This window comes from Macrobrachium rosenbergii, chromosome 13, assembly GCF_040412425.1.
Source record: "Macrobrachium rosenbergii isolate ZJJX-2024 chromosome 13, ASM4041242v1, whole genome shotgun sequence".
NCBI classification, from domain to species: Eukaryota; Metazoa; Arthropoda; class Malacostraca; order Decapoda; family Palaemonidae; genus Macrobrachium; species Macrobrachium rosenbergii.
In genome coordinates, this window is record NC_089753.1 from 50,739,429 (window position 1) to 50,761,928 (window position 22,500).

Below are 22,500 nucleotides of genomic sequence, written 5' to 3' on the forward strand. Positions count from 1 at the left end.
GCAGTATAGTCTTTTCTGGTTGGTTCTGAAGAGTTTGTTCTGTTGGTATCCTTTATTCCTGTTCATGTACCGTTGTATCTTATGTGCTTTGGCTTTAAACCTCTGTTTTATAACTTCTATTGTGTTGTTTAGTCCCTTCTCCTGCACTCTGTATTCCTCATTCAGCTCCTCTCTTGTTTTCTTGCTTCTTAGCCTCTTTTCTGCCATCTCTTTCTGTTTACTCAAGTCAGATCTCATCGTCTTGATTTGTTTTTCCAGGCGCCTAACTTTTCCAAGGTGGTTACTGTTTTGGTTTATGTTGGGTTGGTTGTGATGGTGGTGGTGGTGTTTGTATCCCCATGAGTTCTACTACTAGTCTTGCTCCTGCACATGCCAGGTTATTTGTTTCTGTGATACTGGTGGTGTGGATTAGTCTCATTATTTCATTAACTTCACCTACTTTTTCCCTTAGTTTCTTTGTGTTGTAGGCTTTCATGGAGGTGATCTTTGTTCTTTGTGTATCTGGCTTCATCCATTGTCTGATCTTTTCCACCCACTCCGGGCTCTCTATTACATCTTCGGTGCTTCCTCGTGTATCACTGTTTGGTAGCTCATCATTCCTGTCATTTTCTGTGTCATCGTCTCTTAGTTTGTCTTCTTGTCCTTTGTTGTTGGGTGTTATTTCTCTTTCCATTATTATTATTATTATTATTATTATTATTATTATTATTATTATTATTATTATTATTATTATTATTATTATTCAGAAGATGAAACCTATTCATATGGAACAAGCCCACAAGGGCCACTGACCTGAAATTCAAGCTTCCAAAGAATATGGTGTTCATTAGGAAGAAGTAAGAGGAGGTAAAGGGAAATACATAAAGAAGAGACCCCACTTATTAAAAGTGAAGATAAATGAAAAAATAATACACATAAAAATGTATTAAAATGTAAGGAGAACAGTATTTGGGTAGTAATGCACTACCCCTTCGCTTGAACTTCCGAAGTTCCAGTTGTACGACATCCTCTCGGAGGCTGTTCCACAGTCCAACAGTGTGAGGAATAAAGGACTCCTGGAACTGAGGAGTTCGACAGCAAGGCACATTTACTGCATTATTGGTGCTGCTGTTCAGTGAATCTGGTTGCTCTCGGTAGATACAGGGGATCAGGGATCAATTGTGAATATGAAAGATCTCTGTTGAAATACAATTTATGGAAAAGTGACAAACAAGAGACCATCCGTCGATGGTCCAAATCATAACTACTACTAGTATTAGGAAACAGAAACCTACCACCATGGACCATTCTATCCAAAAGAGATAAATCTCTGGCAGAAGCAGACATCCACACCGGAGAGCAGTATTCTAGTAAAGGAAGCACAAACGACCTAAAACAGTTTGCATTGATTTTATCACTGTTGTAAATATATGAGGCATTATGAACAATAACTAACTTTCGTGCGGCATTTGCTGAAACTATCATTAGATGTTTCTCAAAACCTAGATGTGAGTCAAAAGTTACACCTAGAACAGTTAAAGCCTCAGACTCATTCAGCAAAGTTCCATCCACCTGAAGGGGAGGATGGGGTGGGAAGTCTGCATGAGATCAGCTAATCAATAGTGTTTTTGTTTTACAGGAGCTCAGCCTCATACCCCACCAACTACACCATTCCCTGATCTGGTCCATGTCCCGACTGAGGTTGAGGGCAGCTTCATTTCTCAAAAGTGGAAACTTTACTACACCCACAAGTGTTGCATCATCGGCATACTGAACAATCTTGTTTTCCAGGCCAACAGCCATATCACTTGTATACACTAAAAATAACGGTAGACCAAGAACACTACTCTGTGGAACTCCAGACAAAATAGGTCTTGGTTCACTAAAGGTCCCGTCCACAGCAACTCGCAGCCGCCTACCTGTAAGGAAATCTTGAAGTATTCCGAAAACATATCCACCCACTTCAAGATTCTGAAGTTTGTAAATAAGAGCCTTGTGATTTACTAAATGAAAGCAACACTAAAATCTATCTGAATTACTTTGCACTCAAAACACCTATCAAGGTTCCTTTGCAAATGGCATATCAAGTCTACAAGAGCACTGCCAGTACCTAACTACTTCTATATGCATATTGACTATCAACTAACTATCCTTTAGATTTTACATACTTACATAGTGGCTTAAAAATAAGTTTTTTAGCAACTTTGGAGAGCACAGGGAGAACAGAGACTGACCTGTAGTTACTGCAGTCTGCAGATATGCCACTCTTTGGAACAGGCACCGTATTACTAAGCTTGCGCTCATCCGCAAAGATACTACGTTGACATAAAAATCTATAGAATTTACTAAACTTGGGAAACAACACGCTAGAAACTTTTTTAAAAAACAAAGGGAAGAAGCCTTCAGGATCTTCTCCACCCCAGTTGTCAAGATTATCCAGAATTTTCTTAACATCCCTAGAGCGAAATGCAATTTTGTAAGAGTAGGTTCAGGATGACAAACATCAGGGAGAGAGACATCCTCAGCTGATTGCTTAGCTTCGAAAGCTCTAGGGCCAGTAACCAATCTACCATCATCTGTTAGTAGTGGTGGAATGGAAGGCGAGCCTGACCCATAGAAAGATGACGCTAATTTGGTCCACCACAGATGAGGCTGAGTAATTCCTTCCAGTTTCTTCTTCAAGGAATTATCGTAATTTCTCTTGGCTGTGCGGTAAGTTCTTTTCGCAGCACGGCGAGACTCAACAAAAATGGTATAATTTTCATTTTAACCATTTCATCTCCATGCGTTGAACTTGGTCAACCAAGGTCATAAAAATTCTAATGGGTACGGGGAATCCCTTTAATTGACTTCTGTACCCTTCAAAACAGCGTATCTCTCTCAGTGACAGCATGTTTGCTTTACAAAGCAAACGCAAATCGACCATGAGAACCAAACTCATTTCTGTTTTCTTACGGATATGCAAATGGTGTAACTGGATGTCGGTATGTTAGCATGGTTTGGCAAAAATTATGCATGGACTGTTTACGATAGTCGCGCCAAAGGTGGGCTTCAAACTGGTACCAAGTAACTTGTTTTTAGGTGAGAAGGGATCTTTTGGAGGTGGACTGCTAAGCCTTGCCTGAGGTTTGCGTTCTTCGAATGCTTTTATTGAAATTAAACTGAATCGTTTCTTTAGCTGGAAAGAGTGGTTATTTAGTAATGTTATATATGTACCCAATAACTAATGACCTGTTTGGAAAATTTCCACTCAACATGCAACGGCAAACATAAAACTGTAAACTGCAATGACTGAGCACATAAAAACAAGTAAAAAATGCGTCGAAGTATCTTCGGCGCAACTGAGTTTTCTGTACGGTGTATAATGCTGTATGAAACTCCCAGCCACAGCCCATGAAACTCTTAGCCGCGGCCCATGAAACTTTCAGCCACGGCCTGGTGGTGGCCTGTATTGTTGGCACCTTTAGCGGTGCCAGGCGCACGATCATGGCTAACCTTGAATAAAATCAAAACTACTGAGGCTAGAGGGCTGCAATTTGGTATGCTTGATGACTGGAAGGTGGATGATAAACATACCAATTTGCAGCCCTCTAGCCTCAGTAGTTTTTAAGATTTGAGAGCGGACAGAAGTGTGGAAGGACAGACAAATATCCATTTAAATAGTTTTCATTTACAGAAAACTAAAACAGACAGAAAGGTCTTTATAGGTCAAATTATATCAGGTTAGCTCCACACCCTACCTGTCTCTACCCTCAGGTAGACCAGAAATGTCCCAACGTAAAATAGGGAATTTACCGCAGTTCCGCCTCTGTGACGGGGGAACTTTTCGGGTTCAAAGCCCATTACGCTAACATTGTAACAGGACAAGGTTCAAAGGGCGTATCCCCAGTGGGTTCTTTTACGCAGTGGACATTTGCAGGGCATTGTGACAGACTTAAAAAGCTTATTTATAGCGTAATACAACGAACAAATTCAACAGGTAATTCATTTCTCTCTCTCTCTCTCTCTCTCTCTCTTTCTCTCTCTCATACTAGAAACCCAACTGAAAAGAGAAATCTTTATAAATGATGCGTGGATACAGCGCAGTGGTAAAAATCCTTCATTTCTATTTTCTACGCCCATAAGGATTTCTGGACGATTGCTCATCATTTCAGATAGATTTATGGGCTTTATATTGATCTGATTTGGTATTTAAGGTGAGATTTCTACCATACATACAAAAACCACACATCACACAAACACACATTATATATATATCGTATATATAAATATATATGTATAATGTATATATATATATATTATATATATAATATAATTATAAATATATATGTATATATAGATATATATACATTTATAATATATATATATATATATATATATATATATATATATATATATATATATATATACATATATATGTAATAAATGGAATGATTACATTTAAGAACCAGATTGGAAGAGGTTAGTGTGAACCAGAGATTGACCATAAAAATTACTGTTATTATACATATAAAGATACCAATTGTTAGGCTGAGGAATGGAAAGACACCAAGAAATGATGTTCTTACAAGTGAGATGCTGCAGTAAGGTAATGGAAGTGTAAATGAGAGGATGACCAGAGTGTGTCAGGTATTTCTGGATGAAGGAAAGATTCCAGAATAATGAATGAATGAAAAGACACTGTTCCTTTGTGTATGAGTAAATGTTATAGAGATGATTTAGAGCTACAAGGAAATAATGTTGCTCAGTATATATCAGGGAAGGTGGATGCGAAAATTTTTATTAAGTAAAACAGAAGACAGAGAGACTGTTAAGAAAAGAATACTGCAGGTCTTGAGCAGGGAGTATGGAGGGAATAAGTATCCAGAGTTCCGTCACAGAAATAAGAACTTTCTGGAAATGGCTGGAACCAAAGCTTTAATCACGCGTGGAAAAGGTTAACATTTCTCATCTTTAAAACCTAACCAATCACTGTCTCAGCGCAAATGATGGGTGAAAGTAATGATTAAATGCTCCATTTGAGTACTTAAAAATGACCCAGATTCTTACCGCCTCTGATACGGATAATTTTCTCTATTTTTCAGAGAGTTTCCATTTCATGTGAACTGTTTTCCAGTCATGATTGATAAACTGTAATTCAGACCGAAATTGCAGCTATGAACTAGAAACTTTAATTCTTGTGAATTCAAAGTGAAGTCTCGACGCATCGCGGAATCCAGGAACTGAACAAATAGTTTACATTCATGTTTACCAGATTCAAAAGTAAAACCTTGACAAGTAACAGATAAGCATATAATTCACGGCGTTTGAGTTCAAAATGGGCCCATTACAGGTAAAAGAACCTAAATTCCCAAGTACTCATTTTAATTTGTCTGTAATTGGAAAACACAACTGTCATTATAAACATGCTGAAACCCTATAAATTAAATTCTTAAGAAGAATTCTGTGTAATGGTTTTATCGGACGGCATGGCGACAGCCATTAATAAAAAAATCTATTAGTTTCTGTAACTTGAGTTATTTCATAGACTGAAATCTACCTAGAAGATCTAGTCAATGATATATAACTAAATGCTGTGGCAAATTTCGTATTTTCATCTAAAATAATTCATGGAATCATTAATGTATTTTGGTTTATGCCTGTCATTTGTGCATTGCAATTTGTTCAGGGTAAAACAACCTTTAATAAGAGGTACCATAAGGGAGAATATAATTTTTTATGACAACAACCACTTTTTGCCGGGTGGAACAATTTTTCCTATTTTTATCGAGCATTAATCTACTTTTACAAATTACCGTACGTACTTAGAAGGAATCTAAGAGAAGCCAACCACATAAGAGTCTATGATTTTATAAAGAATTAAAAATTCCCACAACATTGCACAGAATACAATCAACCTCTAGTTATTCAACTCCTGGTTAATCAGACTCGAATTTCATCAAGGAGAATATTATGTAATTTGTAGTGCTGCCACTGATTGCTAGTTCCTCGTTGGACGGGTGGGTTCCGTTCTCAGCTAGCACTCTGCTGGCCGCGAGTTCGAATCTCCGACCGGCCAATGAAGAATAAGAGGAATTTATTTCTGGTGATAGAAATTCATTTCTCGCTATACTGTGGTTCGGATTCTACAATAAGCTGTAGGTCCCGTTGCTAGGTAACCAATTGGTTCTTAGCCACGTAAAATAAATCTAATCCTTCGGGCTAGCGCTAGGAGAGCTGTTAATCAGCTCAGTGGTCTGGTTAAACTAAGGTATACTTAATTTTGCCACCGATTGCTAAAAACGCTTACGTTAATTTACCTGTCAGCGGAAGTTTGAGGATCTGTTTCAAGTTTTTTCCAGTTAATACACAACATCCTGAGGAGACCATTACAATTTGGGAAGTCTTATGAAAACGACAGCAATTTGGCCCTTCATGTGTTTACATTTAAACATTTTCACTCTGCTAAAATTAGTCTTCCATTCATAACGGGAGGCTTCACGCGAAACTGTCGCGATTCCGTCCAAAACAGTCAGGGTGTAGACTCACCAGACCGCAGGGTGGTATATTTTCATAAAATTTATGAATGAAACATAAAAGATAAATACAGTTTCAAACTATCGACTAGTTTATTTGGTATCAACTGAAAATTTATTTATGGTAATTTTATAAATAAGTTTTTAATCAATACTTTATAAACACGTTTACTGAGTATTAATTTAACAATTTGTTGATATATTTACTTTTTCCAGATGGACACCTCATCAGTGTCTTAGCATTTAAAGCAACCTTTAAAGTCTCTTTGATTAACATAAATGTCGCGAATAGTCTCTCTCTCTCTCTCTCTCTCTCTCTCTCTCTCTCTCTCTCTCTCTCTCTCTCTCTCATTTTGAAAACTATGCAACACCTTCAATGCTTCACTGTCCTATCAGCAAAGCTGACTATTCTCGGCTTTGGCTACTACTTGGACGGGTGACTGCCAGGAAAGACCAAATACCAACAAAGCATAAGCTAAACCCTGGGGCTAGCAGCCTCACCCCAAAAATAAATATATCAAACCCAGAAGAACACAATGATAAAACTTTTGAATCAGACTTTTATTAAAACGATATTTTCCTTTCCAGGTGACTACTGTTACGAGCTGATTAAGACGAGGGAGAGAATCGCCTCTCGTTACGTCACCAAAGTCCTCAAGACCAGAGATCGACAGGAGTGCGAGGAAGAGTGCAACAGGGTGCGGGAGTGCAGGGGCTTCAATTACAGGTGGGTTCCACTCCTCGAAATCAAGTTCTTTGCATTGAATAAAATACAGAACTTAGGACAAAGGCCAAGCACTGGGACCTATGAGGCCATTCAGCCCTGGAACGGAAATTGACAGTAAAAGGTTTGAAAGGTGTAACAGGAGGAAAACTTCGCAGTTCCACTATGAATCAACTGTTAGGGGAGGATGGGAAGTAAGTTGAAAGAAAGAGAATATGAAAGAAGGTACAGTAAAAGGAACGAAAGGGGACTGACGGCATTACCCCTCTACGGGATCACGTTCTTTGTGAACGCGAAAGGAAAGCGTCTTGAACAGCATCGCAAGGTGCATATTATAATGAAATATATAATTATGCATTTTATTTTTGTGTGCCTTTAACTGTATGTCCAGGGGAAGTGGGAAACAAATACTCTTTCCTGGTCAAGGCAGGAAGATACCTAAAACATGGAGGGGGAATAAGAAAGGTGAGTGCGACAAAGAAGAATGCAAATACCTTTCTGCTCAGCAAGAAAGAAAGGAAATACGTAGTAAGGAGAGAGTTCCGAAGCTGGCTGTAAAGGGATAAGAACAGCCATCATCGGTACAATCAGCGTAAACGTGGGATGAGGAGGCCTGGCAGAAAGTAACGAAAATAGTACCAACGGCAAGAGTAAAATGAGACATATTAATCTGCCATGAGCATAGCACAATTGTATAACGCAAAAGGGACAGGTAACCAGGATTTGATTTATATAAAAATGCAGATTAATTAATAACTGAATAAGGCAATGTACCGCAAAAAAAAAAAATCTTTGATTAATAATGAAATTTATAAGATTTTCCCGGATTTACCAACGTAAAATATCATGTTAAAAATTTGTTTACTGTTGTTGGTTTTGCAATACAATTTTTAAGTGGTGACCTTTGACTGCGTACAAAGTGTCAACCTTTTCTGATCAGGAACAGCCATCCAGCTGTATCGCCAATATAGAGAAATAGTTGAGGTCAAACATCCATTACATAATGTCCTTAATGAGCCACTCCGTGTGCTGAACGGGTATAAAACGGCCGTTAATAAGTCTCTCTATGTACTGAACAGTTATAAATCGGTCGTTAATAAATCTCTCTGTAATGAACAGGTATAAAACGGTCGTTAATAAGTCTCTCTCTGTACTGAACAGGTATAACACGGCCGTTAATAAGCATCTCTCTGTGCTGAACAGGTATAAAACGGTCGTTAATAAGACTCTGTATGTACTGAACAGGTATAAAACGGTCGTTAATAAGTCTCTGTATGTACTGAACAGGTACAAAACCTTAGGCTACAACCAGTACCGAGACAACTGCGAACTCAGCTCCAGGGACGCCGGCGATTACCACGACTTCCAAATCGACGACGACTTCGACTTCTACGAGCAGTCGAACAGCCGCGACTGTCGCAGCAGGTGAGAGGGAAGTCAGGTAGACAAGAAAGATGATGGGAGAAACATTAGCAAGTGATTGTGTGGCAAATTTTTTTTCAATCTACAAGCTCTTGAATGTGTTACTTTCCTCTGTGTTCCACGGCTTTCGCTATTTTTGTTGATCATGTTAGAAGGATTTGTACTTGCGTGTGTGCGTAAGAGAGAGAGAGAGAGAGAATGTAAAAATGCTCATTAACTTGAATACCACAGTAAGTGGCCCAGTAAATAATAATAATAATAATAATAATAATAATAATAATAATAATAATAATAATAATAATGAGAGAGAGAGAGAGAGGTGCTATTCAAGAGAGATCAGAGTAAGTGAACCATTCAACTTGAACATAATGAACCAGTAAAATAATAATAATAATAATAATAATAATAATAATAATAATAAGAAGAGAGAGAGAGAGAGAGAGAGAGAGAGAGAGAGAGAGAGAGCGAAAGCAAATATCTAAACTCCGTCTGGTAATGGCTTAACAAATCTCAACACTGCAGAGTTGCTATCAACAAAAGTCAAGACAGAGATAAAACCGACAAAGAGTGAAGAGTCAGCCACATTCCACAGCAAAGTGGACTACCCTCTCCTGGAGCTTTTTTTGTAATGTTTGTTTATCTGGGAGAAACTAAACAGCCGTCGGTAAACAACGATAAAAATGGGAGAATATCTAAAACGCTTTCTAGGTCCGATGCAGCTCTCTCGTAGATATTCAGCTTCAATACCAATTAACTTGATAAGGAAATGCTGCTACGGATTACGGCACATAGTATCAGATACATGTTCGGCTGGCCTAAATAAATCTATGCAATGAGGCCACCAACAGCATTCATGAATAAAGCTATAACTAATGAGAATAAAATCAAGGTAGAATTATGAAGGTAAATCAGATACCTTCAACATTAAATAAAGAAAAGGACATTTCACAGATATTTTTCAGAGAAATAAAACCCAACTGGTCTTTCTAACGGATTAGGCTGGAGTAAACAGTTCCATTACATTTTTATCACGATTAAGCATAAGTATATATAAGACAGAACAAACATATTATTCCTAGAATTTCTGATTCAATGTAAATATTAAAATTCACTAAGTCACTGTTTTATGTTTAAGTGTGTGTGTGTGTAATATATACATATATATATATATATATATATATATATATATATATATATATATATATATATATATATATATATATATATATATATATATATATATATATATATATATATATAATATAATATAATATATTGTATATGTGTATACATATTACTTACACAATATATATATATACAAAAAATTCTTGCTCTCATTAATAATTAATAACTACAGCAATCCTTATGGATCCAACTACGGTTCTAACTACGGATCTAACTACGGTTCTAATTACGGTTCTAACTACGGTTCTAACTACGGCAATAACTATTACGGAAGTAGCGGAGGCGGGCACTATCATGGAAGCAACACATACTATCGAGATGGTGAGTACGGTATCAAATACTTATCTTTAATTTAAATACCATCTCTTCATCTTACCAAAAAACAGTTTTAATAAAATGTTTTTATATTTGCCATATTTTTTCAGTTTTAAAAATTTCGTATAGAATATCTACTGTACAAATTGACTTAAATATAAAAAACTCTTCATGAAATATTGTTTATTTATCATATTTTGTCACTTTTATGAACTTTATATTCATTATTTACAGTGATTAATTAACTGTTATTTTTCATTTATATTATTTAAAAAGGCAAAAAATAAAAAATTAACCGTTGCTGAACATTTTATCATTTTATTATTAAATTTTTATATAGGGCAAACACATAAAATGAACCGTTTTTATAATTTTTAATTCTATTTTTTAATTTTAAATACGGCAAACAAATACAAAACTAACCGTTGTTGAACAATATTAATTTTATCTTTTATTTCCTTTTTAAACAATGCAAATATAAAATTAACCGTTGTTGAACAATTTTAATTTCATTTTTATTTTCTTTTTAAATAAGACAAACAAATAAAAATTAACCATTGTTGAAATATTTTTATCTATTTTTCATTTGTCACTTTTACAGATTTCCTATAAATTACCTAGGAAGTGATTAACTGCCTGTTTATTTTTTGTTTGTCTTTAAATGCAGCCAACAAATCTAAAATTACACGTTGTTGAACACTGACAGACCTATCTAAGCGTGACAAAACCAATAAGGAGTGTCAGTGATATTCGACACTAATACGTCAGCATTTATCTTAATGTCACTTCATTTCAGAATGTTTCCGACTCGCCAAAACTGAGACAACGATGGAAGATCGCGTAGTTCGTGAGAGGCTCGAAGTTCGTGACATTAGCGCCTGCGAACTCGAATGCAAAAGGGCCAGGTACTTCACCTGCAGAACCTACGCGTTCAGGTAAGGAGAGAGAAAAATTTAGTTACCCCTAAAGTAAGCTGAATTTAAGTTCCCGTTTTCTATGTTGATACAAATGTTTGGTTACCCTTAAACAACGGTTCCCGTTTTCTATGTTGTAAACTCCGTAGAGTTTTGACAATAAATTGTGTATATTTATTTTTATTATAATTGTCTCTGACGTGTAATACTGGCATTAGATCATTTACCAATGCTGTGAGATAATGTACATTATTTCTACATTCTTCAGTGTAACGAATAACAGAAATAAGATGCACAGCAGTGATACATATAAGAAAACGGCAAATTGAACAAATTTAAGACACTTTAGAGATGAAGAGAGTGAAAGAGAAGTCTACCATTGTGAAGAAATTCTAGCAATGAATTAAGGCTAATGTGATAAATATTTTTGTATGTATGTATGTATACATAGATACATACATACATACATACATATATATATATATATAAAGGTATCTATCTATCCATCTATCTATCTATACACACACACATACACACAACACACACACACACACACACACATATATATATATATATATATATATATAATATATATAACCTCGTAACTAGGCGTCACATCATCTGGGTCACTTGGGCGGTTAAATATTTTGTTTATGTAACGTCTGCTGTACCCGTCCAGACTAACGGAGGGCAATGTGTAAGTAATATCCTAGTTGCATCTTACTGATTTAATGTTAATAATTTTACTCTGCACTTCTTGATTAAGATTTTGTTACTGTTAAACAGTCTATTCAACGTATAGTATCTGTTAATGCACAGAAAAATCTACGAATATATATACAGGATACTACAGTATCTATAAATATATATATATACATATACATTTGCATATATATACAGTATATTATATATATATACATATTTATATGCATATTTGTTAAATAGCCAAAGATAATCTTATTAAAACTTTGTAAAGAAATATAAAACTATTGTGAAAAACAACTAAATAACTTCACAAAAATAAAACTCAATTGACGTTATGTTTACGAAGATATCTAGATTCCCTTGGCAAAGATACACTAACTTCATATTTGTGTGAAACTAACCTCACTTAAACAGAGAAAAAGACGAAGTTATAATAACATAAATCTGAAAAGATTCATATTTCAAATATAAAAAATCTCCCAAGAAAATGAATGAATTCTTCAGTCGCCTGAAGTTCAATGCTGAATGAGAGTCCTAAGTCCTTTTTTATGAAAGAAAACAATTAAAGATAAATAATTTTATGTTGTGGCAGAGAACCATATAAGATGCAGCATCCTTTAGGCTAAATTCGGTCGCCCGGTTAACAGCAAATGATCCAGTTTGCATAATTGGTCCTCGTAGTTCCAGTTCTCTCCACTGGGGGGGGGATGAGGGGAAGCCAGCGGTCAGTGCCCTAATATATTTCTCCTCCTGAGGTCTGAAACTGGTCTTAGATCCCAATGAGCTATGTCGTGATACACGTGAATTGTAGGTAAATTCTGTTTAAGTTCATATGTTATACATAGTATCATGTATATGTAATACTATATGATTACATTAGCAGTGCATACAGTTAGCCATTTGTGTGTATGCTGTGTAAACAGGCATGTGTACACGTCAGATAATGAAGGTTATTCATACCGTATAAATATCTCATACTATACAAACATACACGACCATAGTATACACATGGGTTACACAACAAGTGCTGTGCAAATTCATACGCATAATATACGCATAAACTTAGGCATACATATTACGTAACAATACATCGACAATAAGCAATTCTATTATTTTTAGAAACTTGTCTGTCCCGTTCTCCCTAGGCCTAGCTAGCCAGATAATTCTATTATTTTTAGAAACTTGTCTATCCCGTTCTCCCTAGGCCTAGCTAGCCAGATAATTCTATTATTTTTAGAAACTTGCCTATCCCGTTCTCCCTAGGCCTAGTTAGCCAGCTAATTCTATTATCTTCACAAATTTGTCTCTCCCGTTCCTCGTAGGGCTACTCAGCTAGATAATTCTAGTATTTTTAAAAATCGTCTGTCCCGTTCTCCATAGGTCTAGTTAGCTAAACAATTCGATTATTTTTAGAAACTTTTCTATCCCGTTCTTCTTGGGCATAGCTAGCCAGATAATTATATTTCTTATCATTATCATCACAGGTCCAGTTGCAACCTTATTTGGAAAGCAGAATTCTACGAACCCAATGGCCCTTAAAAAGAGAAGCAGTTTTTAATTATTTTTATTTGTTTTATATATATAGTCTAATAATAATGTACACTATCTTTTCCAGTTATTTAACAAATGGTATGCATCAGGTATTTGTTGTGGCTTCTCTCTCTCTCTCTCTCTCTTCTCTCTCTCTCTCTCTCTCTCTCTCTCTCTCTCTCTCTCTCTCTCTTCAGTGATAGAAAAGTACCTTTAATCCTAAACACGAATACCTTTCATGCACTGCAATGTCTAAAAAAAATTTCCAGGGAACTGTCATGAATTTTAACCTACTCACAGTGGTTATCAAGCTTTCATTGCTTTTAAAACACATCCGAAAGTGCCATTTCTCATCCTGACCGTTAAAATCTGTGAACAGTTAAAAATTCGAAATAGAACCAACATCAATAATATATTTTTTTTTCATGGAACTGAACCTTATCAACATTACCTAATACTTTTCCCTTCTGCTCATATTAGTGAAAAGAAGCTGGTATACTGCTTACAAATTCTGAGATATATGTTTAACCTCACTTACTTCAGATATATGTTTAACCTCACTTACTTCAATATATAATCCACATAAGACCATCACCCAAGTCATTATATTTTCAATATGTCAAGATAAATTCTTGTAGAACTTTTGAAAAGACTTTAGTGCTATTCTGGAAAACAATCCAATTGCTGGCTATGCTAGACGGTTAACGGATGTTACAGAATCGATTATAAAATAATTAAATTATGGTTTAATGTGAAGATATGTGCGTTCACATAAAATTAATGTTTTATACTTTGATTTGGTTCTTGGGGAAAATTAAGACTAGCTACGCCAACACAACCGGATCTACGGTGGTTCTGTAAGTCTAAAAACCTATCAATATCACAACAGAAGTAGCACCCCTTTACAAAACAGAGAGAGAACTTTAAATTACAAGAGATCCAAGTAGTAAGATCACGAGCAATGGAATCACTGAGAGAAACATTAACTGAGGTTTGAAACCTACGGAAAGAGTTGGAAACACCACGAAAAAAGAAAAGAGAAAACTTGGAGCCGGAAAAACAGGAAAGGTCAGATCACGGATGAACAAGAGAAAGTTATTGGAGAAGGGAACATGTGTTTAACTACCCAAGGTTATTATCTGAAGTAAATTTACGAGCTGCTTACTAGCTCAGGGTTAAGGGCACTGAAACAATAATCTTAGTCTCCAGAGAATTCAGTCTTGGGCAATGGGTGGAGGAATTTGGTGAGGTAGAAACCAAGGAAGAACTAACAATGATCGTAAGACCTGCAAGGGGAAGATGTTTTGTTTGTCTGAAATATAAGAATTACAGGCAAAGAAACGAGTGGTGTTATTCCAATATATGTGTGGGATAAGCAGAAACGTGCCTCAGGTGTTGAATAATTTGTTCCAAAAGGGACGTCACTCAAAAGGTGCGAGCGTTATTACGTCTAAATTAAAACCATACCAGCAAAGATAACTAAAAAAAATGAATAAAAAAAATAATTACAGGTCACTTTATGCTGATGAATAATAGCTACAAGAAACATTAATGGTGGAAATCAGAAGAATTAGTTTGAGCTAAATAGCAGCAATGAGAGAAGAGCCGAGAGGGTATGAGTCTAGCACGAGCCCAGCTATGGCTATAGGTCTATCTCCACTGCAGCAAACACAGGCCCTGAATTTGAATTTAAATTAATGACAAGATACTCAAGTAAGAATAAAGGCTTGAAAGTGAGTTGCTACGTACTACAAAAGTCATGGTTGGTGAGCCAAGTCTGGTATCTTTCAGTTAACTAGGCGGTCATTTTCCAGTCCTTAGTCTTTATTGAATAAGAAAGCCAGTCATTTTGCCGTCAAATCTAACAATCTCTCAATAGGTACAACCTTCAGGAACTTTAAATGTCAGTTTTTCTTTGAATCAGTCAGAAATCTAGTCAGTTTTCTTTAACTTTCTGCATGCAATTTAGTCACTTCGTTGGCACGCCAGTCAATTTCCAGAATCCATAATTAGCCAGTCCTCCTTTTATTATATCAGCCAGCCAGCCAGTCAGTCTGTGGACAATTCAAACCTATTGCAGTCAGTGATTTGAGTCTTCAATTTATTTATTTATTTATTGCTTGTCTTTTACTTTCTTCGCTTGGCCTCCCGACGCTTTCACCGCTCCTTCTCCAGCAGATATACAAAAAAATAAAAACCGGATCGAGCATTGGGTATAGAGGGGTTGGGTAGGTCAGTGTGGGGATGGAAAGGGGAGGGAACTTGTAGGAGTGTGTAGTGGAGGGAGGAGGAAAGGAGGGAGACAGGAGGGCAGGGGGGAGAATAAAAGGAGACACGACAAAAGCGCAGTGCGAATTGAACACAACGTTGTAAGTTTTCTTCGAAGAAAACGCAACTTTAAGATATACATACACACACACACACACACACACAGTTTTCAAGTCTTAATTTGAGGGGGCGGGGAAGAATAAAAGCGCAATTTAAACTGAACATACCGTTGTAAGAATTCTTCCCGCAACTTTAAAACACACGAGAGAGAGAGAGAGAGAGAGAGAGAGAGAGAGAGAGAGAGAGAGAGAGAGAGAGAGAGAGAGAGAGAGAGTCAGTTTTCAGATCCTTTTTTTGAGGAAAAACACAAAGCGGATTGCACACAACGTTGTAATATTTCTTCCAAGAGAAAGCAACTATAAAATAACGAGAGAGAGAGAGAGAGAGAGAGAGAGAGAGAGAGAGAGAGAGAGAGAGAGAGAGAGAGAGAGAGAGAGAGAGGGGGTTGAAGTCCATTTTTTGAGGAAAAGCACCATGCGAATTGAACACAACACTGCAAGTTTTTTCCAAAAGAGCGCAACTTTAAAATACACGAGAGAGAGAGAGAGAGAGAGAGAGAGAGAGAGAGAGAGAGAGAGAGAGAGCCAGTTCTCAAGTCCTTTTTATTTTCTTTTTTTAGCTTTTCCAACCCTCTTTTTTTATGCTCAAATGTTCAGTAGGTCAATAATCCGGATTTTCTTATAAAAACAAGTTTCGGCTGAGCTGCCTGACAACACGCACGCGGAAGTCTCCGATAGCTTAAAAGAGTTCCAGAAGCTTTTTGTTTTCGTTTGTTTTGCTTTTGTTTGTACTGATTTTTATTTCTATTTACTCTCTTTTTCTGTTCTAATAACTGATCTCTTCTTTCTGTATTTCCTATTATCTTCTGTTACTTCTTTCAGAAACGCCATAAGATTCTTTGGAAGCTTGAATTTCAAGTCAGTGGCCCCTGTATGCAGGCTTATTCTATATAAATAAGGTTCAGCGTCTCAATAATAATAATAATAATAATAATAATAATAATAATAATAATAATAATAATAATAACAACTGATCTTTTCTTTCTGTATTTCCTATTGCCTTCTGTTACCTCTTTCAAATGAACACCATAAGATTCTTTGGGAGCTTGAATTTCAAGCCAATGGCCTCTCTATGTCGGCTTATTCTACATGAATAGGGTTCTGCTTCTGAATAACAGTAGTAATAATAATAACAACAACAACTGATCTCTTCTTTCTGTATTTCCTATTGCCATCTGGTACTTCTTTCAAATGAACACCATAAGATTCTTTGGAAGCTTGAATTTCAAGTCAGTGGCCCCTGTATGTGGGCTTATTCTAGATGAACAGGGTTCAGCTTAATAATAATAATAAAATAATAATTTTAATAATATTAAACAGCTCCGAATAACTGCCAGCTTGCTTGGCCAAGCAATTGCTTTTACACAATTTCAATAACAGATGAAGTGACGCGGTTTATCTGATATTATTATTATTATTATTATTATTATTATTATTATTATTATTATTATTCAGAAGATGAACCATATTCACATGGAACAAGCCTGCCACACGGACCACTGACTTGAAATTCAAGCTTTCAAACAATATTGTGACCATTTGAAAAGAATAATGGGAAATGCAGAAAGATGAGATCAGATATATGAAAAGAAAAAAATAAATGAATAAATTATTAAATAAAAAGAAAAAAATGTAAATAAATTAGTGAATCAGAAAGTTTTAAGTTTTCATTACCAGTTGGGAAATACGCGTGATTACATTTTCTATTCTTGTATATATTGTTCGTTAAATTATCTAAAGACAAAGAAAAAATATTAACCAAAACAGCTAACTAATTAGATGGCATTTTTATAGATTTTCAATAAATTTTATTAGTGGAAATGAAATATTAATTTTCACAGTATAATTTCAATACATCTAATAAGATATAATTTCAGTGACTAGGAAATATTAGCCTGTCAAATCTGCCAAGGAAAAAACGTTGTCAACTTTTTTCAAATGGTTCTAGTTCAGATATTTCAATCTGACACACACACACACACACACACAGAGAGAGAGAGAGAGAGAGAGAGAGAGAGAGAGAGAGAGAGAGAGAGAGAGAGAGAGAGAGAGAGATCTGCTTTGCCATTCAAAGGATACAATATTAAACTTCTGACATTTACAAAGGTTCAAGTATCACAAAATGCTGTAATATTTTTCAAAAGGAATCTGGCATATACCGATGTTTAAAAAGAAATCATCTTTAAAAATGTCTGAACTGTAAAATCGAATAATCTGCTCTTCCACGGTGCCCATCACAATTATCTTAACACAAAAAGTGTCCCAGTACACACACCTGTGGGAGATCAAGAAACGAAAAAGAGTCCCAGTACACACACTTGTGGGAGATCAAGAAAACTAAAAGAGTTCAAATACACACACCTGTGGGAGATCAAGAAACGAAAAAGAGTCCCAGTACACACACTAGTGGGAGATCAAGAAAACTAAAAGAGTTCAAATATACACACCTCTGGGAGATCAAGAAACGAAAAAGAGTCCCAGTACACATACTTGTGGGAGATCAAGAAAACTAAAAGATTTCAAATACACACACCTGTGGGAGATCGAGAAACGAAAAAGAGTTCCAGGACACACACTTGTGGGAGATCAAGAAAACTAAAAGAGTTCAAATACACACACCTGTGGGAGATCAAGAAATGAAAAAGAGTCCCAGTACACATACTTGTGGGAGATCAAGAAAACTAAAAGAGTTCAAATACACACACACCTGTGGGAGATCAAGAAACGAAAAAGAGTTCCAGGACACACACTTGTGGGAGATCTAGAAAACTAAAAGAGTTCAAATACGCACACCTGTGGGAGATCAAGAAATGAAAAAGAGTCCCAGTACACATACTTGTGGGAGATCAAGAAAACTAAGCGTTCAAATACACACACCTGTGGGAGATCAAGAAACGAAAAAGAGTTCCAGGACACACACTTGTGGGAGATCAAGAAAACTAAAAGAGTTCAAATACACACACCTGTGGGAAGTCAAGAAACGAAAAAGAGTCCCAGTACACACACTTGTGAGAGATCAAGAAAACTAAAAGAGTTCAAATGCACACACCTGTGGGAGATCAAGAAAAGAAAGGGTCCCAGCACATATACCTGTGGCAGATCAAGAAAAGAAAAAGAGTCCAAGTACACACACCTGTGGGAGATCAAGAAAAGAAAGAGTCCCAGTACACACTCTTGTGGGAGATCATGAAAACAAGAAGATTCCAAGTACACACACACCTTTGGGAGATCAAGAGAAAGAAAACAAAACGAGTCCAAGTACACACACACACACACACACACACACACACACACACACACACCTTTGGGAGATCAAGAAAAAAAAAAAGTCCCAGTATACACACCAGTGGGAGATCATGAAAAGAAGAAGAGTCCCAGTACACACAAACACCTGTGGGAGACCGAGGAAAAAGATAATAAAAAGAGTCCAGGTACACACACTTGTGGGAGATCAAGGAAACAAAAAGAGTCCAAGTACACACCTGTGGGAGATCAAGAAAACAAAGAGTCCAAGTACACACACCTGTGGGAGATCAAGGAAGCACAAGGACTCCCAGTAAACACACCTGTGGAAGATCAAACAAACAAAAAGAGTCCAAGTACACACACCTGTGGGAGACCATGGAAGCTCGGCCAAGAGGGAGGATGGCCTATGTGGGTCAGGAAATCATAAACAGCTTCTGGGTATGAGCTGAACCCGGGCACCAGTGCCAAGTTTAAGGTGGTGGGTTAACCCAGACCAACGACGGGGAGAGTTACCGAGTGGGAGAGAAGTAGGTCTTGAGGAACTAAAACGCAGCACAGCGTCGATTTCTGAATAAGCTTCCAATGTAGCATTATAGAATGTCAATGGGATATTAAAATGTAGAAGAAAGTATGTTTCTAAAAAACGTGTTATTTAGCATTAGGCGGAGAAGTGACAAGAACTATTATGATAGTGTTAATATTCAGATCTACAAACTTCCAATACTATGAAGAATTCAGATGTATAAGACTTCAACTACAGCATACAATTCAGTTCTATATGACACTGAGATTAATGATACTGAGATAAAAATTTTACAGTTACTCTCAGTGTGAAATTCAGTCAGAGTATTCCTTTGCTCTTACCTCAATGCAATTCGGCATTTTCAGATTATCAGCTTGTTTTCTTCATACCTATAACTCTGGGTTATCTTTTTAGTATGTGCAGATTATTTTCCAGTACTTTTCCTTGCGCGTTAAAACTCCTCAGTCTTACTATAAAAATCAATATCTACTGTACAAATTCTAGGCGGTCATTTTCCTTCATTGTAATACAGGGAACAGCAACTTCCCCTCAAGGCCAACAAATGCTTAATCCCTAAGAGATCAGTTATAATAATCTTCTGTTTTATTTAGCTTTAGCGGGTAAACGGGGCAACTGGCGTCACAATTCCGGATGTCAGATAGAATTTACATCATATTTGTAGTTACAAGTTCGCTATGTCGTAAGTTCTTTATAAAGATTTGGGCTAATTTTAAGTCAATTCTTTTATGATAATCTGATTGATCATTATAAATATTTTATAACAAGCAGGACCAACAAGAATCCATCAGTGTTATGCAGCTAAGCAATGGAAATTTCATTTCTTGTGGTAGATATGGTAGAGGCCACGCCTCTTTCATGGTGCAGTTACCATGAGGTTTCAGACGGATGGCAAGTTCTTTTTATAACTTCACCCTGTGAATATTATTCAAAAAGCAGGATATTCTGGCTCATGAACACTATGCTTAGGAAAATATTTTCTATTGCAATTAAAATGGATAGTAGGTGAAGGCAACGTTATTCTTTGACTTACTTTTACGGAATCAGTTGAACCTCAGTGAAAGAAAATTATACTTGTATTACTTCCAGTGCAACATTTGGAATCCTTGCATACGTAACTCTCTCTCTCTCTCTCTCTTTCTGAGCTTAGTTCAAAATGGTCATGCATCGCCACGGGTTAAGTTCAACAAATTTATGTAGAACACGAGGCGGGCAGAAGAATCTTTCCCTTTTACCGCCCCCAAAAAAAAAAGCTAACGCGAGGATGAACTTAGGAGAAATTTAATCTTAGTGAAAGTCATCATGAAATATCAGATTTATCTCGGGTAAACAAAAGTTGAGAAATGGATGTGTGCAACTATCTTGATTAAATGAAAAATATCGTGGGTAAAAATAAATCTTGAAAAAGGAATTTTTGATTCAGCTGTTCACTAAATTCACGGATTTTCACAGTATGCAGAGAAACACTGCACCAGATAAAGGTTTATATGTCTGCTGGATTAAAACCTCTTTGAAGTTATCACAGATTTGCTTGATGCCATGGCTTTACTCTTCCTTGAGATATTCTGTCAAACAAGTACAAGAATAATGATAAGCAACTATGATAATAGTGAACATCAACTAGATATCGAGGCTAATGGCCTAATTTCCAAAGATAAAAACACACACACACACACTATATATAAGTATATTCAACATCTCACTTTTGACCAGCTGTGAAAGTGTTTTTAAAACATGGGATTGAGATAGACAACGTCTCTTCACCTTTAGTTAAATAATCAAGAATTTAACAATATTCAGCTACCTTTACCCAGCTAGATCAGCATCAATCCGTTTAGCAGACAAATGTCGACCACACCTACGCATGAGCAAGAACCAGATAACCCGCGGACGAAAACAAACCGCTAAACATCACAATTACTGTACCGTCAAATGACTGAGAGAAAAACAATACAACTTTAAGTGCTGATATAGAATGCCGACTGCGCCTCAAATACACGAAACATGGGCGCGTAAGAATGAGAAATTCTTGCATTAATTTTCTGGGAAAACTTTCACCTGCAGTCAACGCATCGTTGGCACTGACAATACCTTAAAAAGGTTAACATCCGGGTCCTTTGACTCCAAACATGCTCTTTTTCCTTTCCTCGTTCAACCCAGAGGAGAAACAGCAGCATCGTTGCTGCAGAAAAAGCTCAGAGGATGCTAAGAATTAGGAATGGAATAGGGATGTAAAATCTGGGACAAAGGCCAAGCGCTGGGACCTATGGTGAGGTCATTCAGTGCTGAAAGGGAAATTGAACGTAAGAAGAATTTAAAGGTGTAACAGAGGAAAACCTCGCAGTTGCATTGTGAAACAATTGTTAGGGGAGGGTGGAAAGTAAGATGGAAGAAAGAGAGCATGAACGGAGGTACAGTAAAAGGAATGAAACGGGCTGCAGCTAGGGGCCGAAGGGACGCTGCAAAGAACAATAAGTAATACCTACAGTGCACCGCGTGAGGTGCACTGACGGCACCTCTCCCCTACAGGGGATAATAATTAGAAGTTTAATAGGGAATATGCAAAATACCTGAGATCTATTAAGTATGAAAGAAATATATGGCGCGTTAATATAAAATTAAAAACAAGCAACGATATGATTGACAGGGCGAATCTATGGAAAGTATGCAGTGGCTATAAGAAAGATGACATAGATCTCTAGAAGAACTAGAGCAGGTTGAAAAAAAGGTAATGTTTTCATGTTACAACAATGGGAAAAGTTAAGACTTGTAAAAAGGGGTTTATATAAATCGTATGTTTCCCGTGTATAAAGACCAGTAAAGTGCATGATTACATCATTAGTATAGTAATAAAATTGGTTAATAAAAGCAAAACCTTAACGCAACAATGTGCAAAACAAAAACAAAAAAACAACCCTGAGTAGATATGTCCCAGAAACCAAATTCCATGAAACAAGTGGCGTTTTCAGATAAGGTCCTGTTTACATTATTTGATTAATATCGATAAATAATATTTCCATATTGCTTAAACTTTTGT

General features: G+C 36.4%; 2 protein-coding genes across 5 annotated transcripts in view; one reads left to right on the forward strand and one right to left on the reverse strand.

Moving 5' to 3' along the window:
• Nucleotides 1-22,500, reverse strand: part of LOC136845301 (uncharacterized) — a 567,827-nt gene that overhangs the window by 92,303 nt on the left and 453,024 nt on the right. The gene's annotated exons all lie outside the window — the stretch shown is intronic.
• The window catches only part of LOC136845297 (uncharacterized), a 105,086-nt gene that overhangs the window by 73,775 nt on the left and 8,811 nt on the right, over nt 1-22,500 (forward strand). For all 3 annotated transcript variants that reach the window (XM_067115487.1, XM_067115488.1, XM_067115490.1), the window contains 4 exons: nt 7,083-7,221; nt 8,506-8,643; nt 9,998-10,146; nt 10,937-11,075. In XM_067115487.1, the coding sequence (XP_066971588.1) occupies nt 7,083-7,221; nt 8,506-8,643; nt 9,998-10,146; nt 10,937-11,075 (565 nt within the window). The remainder of the gene's footprint in view (nt 1-7,082; nt 7,222-8,505; nt 8,644-9,997; nt 10,147-10,936; nt 11,076-22,500) is intronic.